We start from the raw sequence: 9,822 nt of genomic DNA on the forward strand, positions 1-9,822 counted from the left end.
AAAATAGTCCAAAATGTTGCTTTTGAAAATAATGGCCCAAAATATCACTTTATAACAGTAATTTGTCTTAGTGTGCCATTTTTGTACTTTATTTTTTTTAATCTTTTTATAATGTGCAAAACGTTAGTTGAAGTAACGTTTTGGCTCAAAACGGTACATCATATAGCGTTTTGTATCAAAACGGTACTTTATCTACCGTTTTGCGCATAAAAAAAAATTCAAAATGTCAAAACGTTACACGAAGTACCGTTTTATGTATTTTGCATAAACGTTAGGATGTACCGTTTTGAAGTGACATTTAAGGCTATTTTTAACCTCAAGTGACATTTAGGGGCACCACCCCGTAATAACGTGGGTCGATAGTTTGATCTTGAGATTATCACGTAAATATGTCATTTTGGGAGGTGAAAAATGAGGTCCGCTCTTGAATTAAAAATTCTAAAAATTAATTTGGAACGTGATACATTTTGTTTATAAATTTAATTATATTTCATTTATTTTTGGATGATTATACCCATCTTCAATACATTCCTGCCTACCCTATTTCAAAAGTTTGGCCTTTTTCAAAATTTTGGCATTAAATATTTTGCAGATACGAAATTTTGTCTCTTGTGCATTTCGGTCTAATGCATGATATGTATTTTCATGTACCGTATTTACCACCTGATTCGGCATCCGGCGGGACTCGGCATCCGACGGGGCATCAGATGCGACACTCGAAAATACGCATTAGGCAATTATTTTTAAAAACGATTTGCCAAATTTTGGGACAGGGAGAGTTATTGATCTTGAATATGAGATATTTTAGTGATTATCTTTTTTCTCTTTATTTTATAAGAATTAAAAATAAATTGTGGATTGTATAAGAACATCATATTTTAGAAAAAAAAACAAAAAAGACAAAAACACAAAACCAATTTGCGTTAACTTCAAAAACTAACTTTCAGGAACATATAAAAACATCATATAGTACAATTCACAATATATAATATATTCTGCATACAATACGCTCACTAAACGATATCTTCAAAGCAGGAAATCTAAAAGTCTTGAATTTTTTCACCCAAAAATTTGTAATGATATTATAAAATTTTAAAAATTGTAGCCGATTTACTTTTAAGTAAATAGTATTTCTTTTATTTAATTAAACTTGGTGGTTTGTAGTTTACAAACCTTTTTTCTGCTAAACATGTAACTATTAAGAATATAAAACTACATTCAAACTAATTTTAGTATTTGAACTCCCTGTCGTTCTTTATAAAATGGGACACTTTCTATTATTGAAACCACCAGCAGAGTTGCTTACCATTACGGAAATTTTTTTGGCATATTATTATATAACTATATCTATTATGTTGCAAGTTACTTAAAAAAGTTAAAAATAAGGGATCTATGGTTGGTTGGTATGAGAAACTACAACATTCACACTCACGGATGGGGGATGCAAACTAAGAAAACGTCTATTATAGAATTGAACACACTTGAATGTGATGGCCATTTTCGCTACACTAAGACAAGCCAAGAACCTCCATCTACAGACATTAATCATAGATGATCACAATGATTAGAGAGGCTGTTTCATCTGGGGGTTGATCTCTCTCTACCAGCTGGACTCTGCTGCTGATGATACTGCTGCTGATGATGGTACTGCTGCTGGACATTAAAAAAAACAGACTTAGATGTTGAATAGGCATTTCATTATTTTTTCTTGATAATTGTGGTATCCACTATAGATATTCATCTGTAATACAACTCTTCGTTTAACCACAACATATTGCTTGGGGGAAGAGGAAAGCATATATATGACAAAAAACCATCTTAACTAGCAAATGCCTATTTGCGGAAAATTAATCGGGGGAAGCTCATTTGATCTACTTACAGCCTTCTTAACTAACTAAAACGACTGTTTACTCTCATGCACACGTAATCAACACTGACATGACTGGTAGACATAATTTAAAAAGTTGTGAATATGTGAAAATGGGCAAAAATAATCAATCCAAGACATATTTAGAGCTACTCTGATTAGTGTAAATGTGTAATGCAGTTGTAAAGAATCAATTATCCTGTTAATGATTGGTGACTTAAATTTAATCAAGACAATACCTGAGCAGGAGCATACTGTGAACTCTGTGCCAAGAAGCGAACAAACTCTTTTTTCTTGATTTCAAAATTGAACTTGGCCTGGTCCAATAATGATTGCTCTCGACGCATATCATCCAGCAATCTTTCCTTATTCCACTTTTTGCTCTTCAAAATATTTTCAATCTCATAGTAGTTCTCAGGTAAACTTGATTTTCCAGAGATCCTCGGGAACTTCACTTGTGCTTCTTCCCTTAAATCATGGAAGTTGGAGAAATAAGGATGGCGCCATTTAAAATTATAATTGCATATAAAATAACTGTACATTCAACATTATATACTCCCTCAATCCCAATGGATTGTTGACACTTTCCTTTTTGGGATGTCCCATCCAAATTCCAATTGTTAACATTTTCTAAAATAGCATATTTTTCTTCACCAATTTCAGTAGGTCCCACTAACTTACCCATTTTTTCTTCTCTTTTCTTTACCTTTCTTAATCTCTGGGCCCCACCCCAATGTTAACAATGGGGTGGGACGGAGGGAGTAGATAATATTGGCAATACAAAGAATATATATATACACACACACACACATATATATATCTTATGAAATAATCAAAGGTTTGCACATGTGATTCTACGAGGATGAATCTATATACATCGGTACAGGTACTGTTTGGCCTGCTGATGTGTGATGGCATAACTAGTACAAAATTGCATTAATATTAAACCATATTCAGGACCTATAATCTATATTATATTATTGAAACCAAAACATTAAAAGTTTGGTAATCGGTCAGTACTACTTGTATATAATTTATATTCCACTGAGGCGGTGCATTTCTGATTATATCTATGCTATCTTATTGAAGGCCGAAACATTAAGTTCTTTTTTTTATACTTGTCTCTATTTCTTTTTAAAACCTACTTTAACAGAACCAAGTGTCTTAAAAAACTAATCTAAGAAATACATAATTTTATTCTAATTTCAAACACATCTCTCCGGTCTACTCATTTCAAAAAAAAACTTACTGGGCTATTAATTAAAAAAAAAAACTTTTTATGTTAAAACAAATATATCTATATCAATTTTAAATACATCTCTAAAGATTAATTATTCAAAAATATCTATTTTAACATGACTAATTATTTTAAAAACCTATTTCATTTAATTACAAATATAAAAATTCTAATTTAAATACATCTCTAGAAATATAAATATTAAAATAAAAATAATAAAATAACAAATATTAAAAATAACTTGAGCATCGCACGTGATATATATAAATATATATATATCAAACCTTACAAGGACTTTACGGATTTGAGCACCTAAGTCTCAAGGCATAGCAAATCCTTCCCTTATTATTCACTCAAGTCACAGAGTAACAGTCAAAGAAATGTTATACATATATAAGCAACCACCACAGGCCACTTATTATACTCTACAATATAAAAATTCTTTGCTACTATATAAAGTTGTTCCTAGAAGATGAATAGTTGTAAAATGAATATCATCAAAGTTGTCACAATCTATATGCTGCTAAGAGGATTTTATTAATCAAGATTATGCAAATTAGGAAGTACATTCAAAGTTGTCGCAATGTATATGCCGCTAAGAATACTATCAAAGTTGTCACAATCTATATGCTGCTAAGAGGATTTTATTAATCAAGATTATGCAAATTAGGAAGTACAATCAAAGTTGTCGCAATGTATATGCCGCTAAGAGGAGATGATCAATCAAGATTATGCAAAAAAAAAACCAAATAGAGATTGTGATAATTGAGCCCTTACCTACTGCCGAGGTTAAAAACACCAGGACTCCTTATTATTCCACCATCCAAAGATACAGCTCCACTGCTTATGAAGGGAAGGGCCTGCTGCATGTCTTCCCTAGATCCATAAACTTGCAGGTGCGAGAAAAGATGATAGAAAAGAGTCTCTCTAAGGCCATGGCCAGATGATGTAACACAGAACAAGTGGTGGTGGTCAATATGGACCAGATTCACAGCATATCCGATGAAGCCATGTGGGATTTCTCCACCTGGCAATTTTGGCTTTAAAAGATCAAGCCTCCTTTGTGGGTCGTTGCTTACAAACTCGCCAACATATGGTCTGCGTGCATAAAAAGGAAGGGGAGAGGGAGAAGGGGAGAGGGAGAGAGATTTTAAGAGTAAGAAGGAAACACGGTGAAGAATAATAATTTACAACATAGTACAACATACCTTAAATCATTGAGACATATGACACGAAATCCCCCTTCTAAAGTACGTCCAATAGAAGACCCAATCTCATGAAGGCCAGAATTCCTATTTATAACACCTTCTATATCAGAAGACTCCATAGCCTTAACCCCATCAGAGGTTTTGCAAACAAGAGCCATCATGGCCTCTTTCCCCAAGTACTCAGCAAGAAGCCTAGCTCAATAAATGTACAATTCATCACATAATATGATAATAATATCAATAGAACAACAACAATAATTTTGTTACGAAACAACATACTTATAGAACTCGACATATCATCCCAGCCTTGTGTAAATCTGGTCAATAAGATTTTCAACCCCGTATCATCTTCATTTGTGAAACCACAACTACTACGACTGGAATGAATATATATGACTGCCCCCAAGAACAAGAACTTTTTTTTTGTTAATACTATTATAAACATCATCATCATAATTTTATGCCGGGGAGGATGGAGGGATACCTTTAGCAAACTTTCATTCAGTCCAAACCCTTATTCAGTATATAAAAACATAAGAAATCTGATTACACAATTACACCTTATTGCTAATCCGAGGTAATTATAACTGGGATATGAGTTATTCACATCATCTTTAAAAAATCCCAGTAATATGCAATAAACTATTTTGTATTTCATCCAATAGCAGCAAACTTTTGCTCAGCTAAAACACGTTAAACATAGATTTCTTTGTGTATGTTTAAAGTGCTCTAAATTATTATATAGGAGAGATAGAATCATCTAAGAAGGTACAAACTTTTTGAAACATTGCAACCATACAACCTGAAATTTTAAGAATAGGAATAATAAGCATAACACTGACCTGCCAAGGTTTTCATCATCTACTTTTCCAAGTGTAGCAACAATGCCAAGCACATCCTTCACTAGTGGACTTTGAGAGACCTGAATTTCATGACCAGCTTTTAGCTGGCATATAAGCCCGGCAGCAGATTTCCCCTGATTTAAATATTCCGATGTTCCTTCCTCAATTTGAGCATCCACATTTTCAGTCACAGATTCAGTAGATGTATGATACTTCCCAATAGTAACTGACCAATGCATGTAACCAAAAAAATATTGAAACATAAGCAAATGAATTGATAAAAACGTTGTTGCGGCAGAGTCAAAAATCTGACTATATTTAAGGTTTAAAACCAAAATTGTCATACTAAATCCCCTTTTGCCTCCAAATTTAAAATAGCAAGGTTTTAAATCTTTTTGAGTTTGGAAAAAGATGAGATTCCCGATATGAACCACTGGGCCCTTAAAACCTACTTTTGAAGCCTGGATTTGTGTGACAATCAAAAAGTGATATTTCAAACAAAAAGTTTATGTCATGAAGTGAAAACAATTACCTTTATCTGTAAAATAGGCAGCACTAAGTACAGAAGTGATCCTTCGAATATTTTTTAGAAAATTTTATTGATGTTAAGATACTAGATACGAGGTGTCATATGAAAATATTAGATATTTTAATTCTGATGGATTCCATGTGACCTCTGCCAACTAGCTGGTAATAAATCTTCTTTAAAAAAAATAATGTTGACATATATGGAGATGAAATGCTACTTTAAGAATATATTAACTTTGTTTCTAACATGATACTGCATACCTTGCATGTCTAAAATGGAATCTTCTAAGATGTTTTTTTGGGTCCTCAAAAATTTAATATGGTCTTCATGTTGCTTAATTTTCAGACCTAATTTTTGTAGATCGTCTTGATAGTGCTGCAATTATACAGCCAAAAACATGACATTAGATGAAATAAGTACGAGTTATCAGCTGATAATGCATAGAACAGAATTGACTCAGATCTTGATACTAAGAACTAGAAGACATTTTATATATCATAATAATATGCAAGACGAATAATATATGCATCTTTAATATCCTCGACAACCTTGGTATTATCAACGATTGCATCCACCTGTAAAGGTGCCCTTTCTATTTCAGCCTTTGGAGTAGGGACAGTGTACAGAGACCTTATCGGCAATGGATTTTGGACGGGCGACCCCTTTGTCTGGATGGAAAACTGAAAAAAAAATCATAAACTACATATCATCAAGTTCATAAACATTTGTTATACAACTCTACATACAGTGCCAGATAATGCATCAGGAGGACAGTAAGGCAAAAATTCAATATATTGTATGGTGGTAAAAACTGTATCCTATTGGCACTCAACTAGAAATTTATACTAAATTGTATGCAATTTTTGAATGGAAGGAAAAATATTAAAAATTTGTTGAATTGTCCATAACGTTCACCCAAAAGGTCAATATCAAAACATTTATTATACAACACATGTATTTTTTGAATGTAATAATTATGTAATTAACGTATAGGAAGAAATTAGAAAATGCTGCAAGGTACAACAATGTCATGAAAAGTTATCCCCATTTTGTTACATGCTCCTCTTTTCTAAATTTCCTTGAGCTTCTTTTTCCACTTCTAATTAATTTTACTTAATCTCACTATAATTGCCTAAATGTAACAAGTTTCCGTTCTTATCTTAAATTTTTCCTCACAAACAAGTTTTTTAGACCTAGGGGTGGCCATAGCCAAATGGGAAAAAAAATACCCACGACGTAAAGCTAATCCCGACAAGCGGAAAAACATACTAATACCTGGTTTCAAAATTTAATCATATCACACATTCCCATATTCCTCATCCGCCACACCAAAAAGTGATTCAATATTTTAGTTCTTGTCAATTACTAGAATTCATAACATCCGAATCTAAGACATCAAATAAGGACTAATTTCAGACTAATTCTCTCAATTTCCAAACACCCACTTGTATTTATGATAAACTACACAAATTAAACCCAAAACAGATACATACAAACACCCAAGAAATTTTACATTCTCAAAAATAATTTTACCAAAACTCGAAATTTCAAAGCTAGTTAGAAACGGTGACATGCAAAGTACAAATTCTACATAACTAAATTAAATTAGCATAAATGTACATGAAAACTGATAAACAAGCGAAATTAAGAGGTTAATTACATAGCTGAAGATATAAAAATTTATTCAAAAAAAGTAAATTTTATAAAGTGGGTGTGAAATAAAAAGGGTAAATGAGAGAGATCATACGCGGTCGTTTGGTGGATACATGGTCGAGAATTGAGGTCGCCGCCGGTTTGAGCTGCCGGAGTACACTTACAGAGTTACAGTTGGGTTGTATGTATAATAGACCCCCTTTGTGCGAGAGAGTGTGTTTAATATTTTTGTGGGGGCTGGTTATGGTGTACGGGCTTAACGGGCTGATTGTATGCGGTTCTGTTTGCAGAAAAAATTGGGCTTTCATTAATATGGGCTTTAGTTTTCCAATTTTATCTGAGCTCTAAAAAAAGTTTCAAAAAATTAAAGAGTAAAATGCAGGAAGTGCATTTGCAGTTTGCTAATCGTTCAAGTTCTGTACCTGAATTGTTGAATATAGCAAACTGTGTATCTAATATTTTCTTTGTTGTACATGTTTAAGAGGTAATCTGGTAACTTCCTTGCAGCGGCATTATTGTTATATAGTCTCTCTCACTCTTTGCCGCCATCTACATTATTGCAAGAGAAGTTTCCCTCCTAAGATTGCTTAAACTTAATCAACTCGGTATTTTCATTTAATAATTACAATGACTTGGTGTGTGTGATCGTTAACAAATAATGAGGCTTTTCACCCTAATGAGACCCCTGATTATAACAGTGAGTTTTTTCATCTTACTTTCTTGATTTTACAGACCTAAATACTTGTACACATATCACTATAATGATTGTCTTTTGTTTACAACATGAAACGGTTCTTTATTGATGTATTTTAGTCATTCTGCATATCTTGTTTTTGTGTATTTGTAAGATCTTATTTTGAGCAATTAGCTTTGTCCTTGTTTTTATGCTTTCATAGAATACATGTGTGCACTCTAACCTTGTGTTTTCCACCACCTTTTGTTGCATATGCAGACTGTCCTGATAAGTTCACCCTTAAATTTCACCATGAGGTGAATTTACTGTTGACCTTAAAACATATGTAGGTAGTTGTATCAGGTATGTTGATATGTGTGATGATGATGAATTGAGTTACTTAGTGACCGTTAGTTATAAACTATCCAACTCTGATTTGGAAACTAGTTTATGCTCTCTAGGAAGTGATGTGAATGTATTACAAATGATTAAAATTTTCCCAGTAGAGAAAATTATTTATGCGTATGTGGTGAATGAAAATCTAGGAACACAAGACTACCCCCCTTCACAGAAGTATGACCTATCATTTATAGAAAATCCCTCCAATCTTGAATTTGAGAATAACCAAAAATGAATCAGCTGTTTGAACTTGAGGGAATGTACACTCACATGATTAATGTTGAGGCTGTTAAGGAAGATGGTGTTGTTCCCAATCAGGAAGTTCTTTAAGAGGAAGGAGAAGAGGAATGTAGTACTGCTGGTGACAATTTTTATGGTGATAGTTTTAATATGGACAGTACAGATGATGATGTTACCATATGGAAAAATGGAGGCCCTAAACCTTTTGAAAGTGATGATAACACAGGGGCCTTTGGTGAGTGTGATTTTGATGTATCCATCATGATTGTATATTTTACTGATGAGCAAGTCATGGGACATGAGGAAGAATTGAGTGATTATGATGGTAATGATGTGGATAGAATGGTTGTTAATAGTATTGATGAAGATGAGATGATGGTATACCATATGTTCAATGAGGAAACAGATATGGAAGATCCTCACTTTGAGTTGAGCATGCTTTTTTGCAGTGCTGCATCTTTTAGGGCTACTGTGAGACAACATGCAATTGTGCATAGGAAGATATTAAAATAACTTGGGAATTTCGGTGCAAGAGTTAAGTTCATTTCTGAAGGAAGTGGTTGTGGTCGGAATATCTATGCATCTCCAGTGAGGAAAGCTCCTACATACCAGGTAAGGACATTGGTGTCAACTCACACATGTGCACCAACTTTTAAACAAAAATAAATGAGTGCAACTTAAAAATAGTATACAACTCATTCATTAAACTTAAAAACAGTACATCATGTACATTTTCTAGACTAATTCATTGGCATTACACTGGTCCTTGCTTGCAATTTTAAACAATAACACAATACAAAATGCAAGGACAACATACAAGCAAATCAAACATTTTGATGACCCCCGTTCATCACTTGCACATTTACATTGGAACCCCCATTTGAATTATTCTGAGCTTCAAAGTTTTCAAGACCTTTGCCTCGTATTAATAAACCACATATCACAACTCGACCACGAGGACAAACAGGATCCTCGATCCATCGGAAGTAGTTGCACCCTAGCCGACCTTAAACGCAGCTGACGAACCTCATTCCCGCATTATTCTCAGTCCAAACAGTTCGAATCACCAACAAGCGTCCACATAAACAATATTCAGCTATTGAACAACAAAATTAAGCTTTATTGAAACTATAGGGATAGGGATTTTTATTTGGGGATGATTTTACATATATAT

At 33.4% G+C, this 9,822-nt stretch overlaps 1 protein-coding gene across 2 annotated transcripts; it reads right to left on the reverse strand.

Annotated features, from left to right (window-relative positions):
- Window positions 1–1,375: 1,375 nt before the first annotated feature.
- LOC141708282 (protein DEFECTIVE IN MERISTEM SILENCING 3-like) lies at window positions 1,376–7,597 on the reverse strand. 2 transcript variants are annotated; one of them, XM_074511830.1, is made up of 8 exons: window positions 7,431–7,597; window positions 6,232–6,363; window positions 5,944–6,058; window positions 5,155–5,380; window positions 4,313–4,504; window positions 3,882–4,202; window positions 2,107–2,335; window positions 1,376–1,650 (listed from the first exon to the last, which is right to left on the reverse strand). In XM_074511830.1, exons 1-8 carry the CDS (start codon window positions 7,449–7,451, stop codon window positions 1,579–1,581), a joined length of 1,308 nt encoding a protein of 435 aa, XP_074367931.1. In that variant the 5' UTR covers window positions 7,452–7,597; the 3' UTR covers window positions 1,376–1,578. The 2 variants fall into 2 exon arrangements, with proteins under 2 accessions (XP_074367931.1, XP_074367930.1); XM_074511829.1 differs by having other exon boundaries at window positions 1,376–1,653; window positions 7,431–7,595.
- Window positions 7,598–9,822: the final 2,225 nt, after the last annotated feature.

Source organism: Apium graveolens, chromosome 2 (genome assembly GCF_009905375.1).
Source record: "Apium graveolens cultivar Ventura chromosome 2, ASM990537v1, whole genome shotgun sequence".
NCBI lineage: Eukaryota > Viridiplantae > Streptophyta > Magnoliopsida > Apiales > Apiaceae > Apium > Apium graveolens.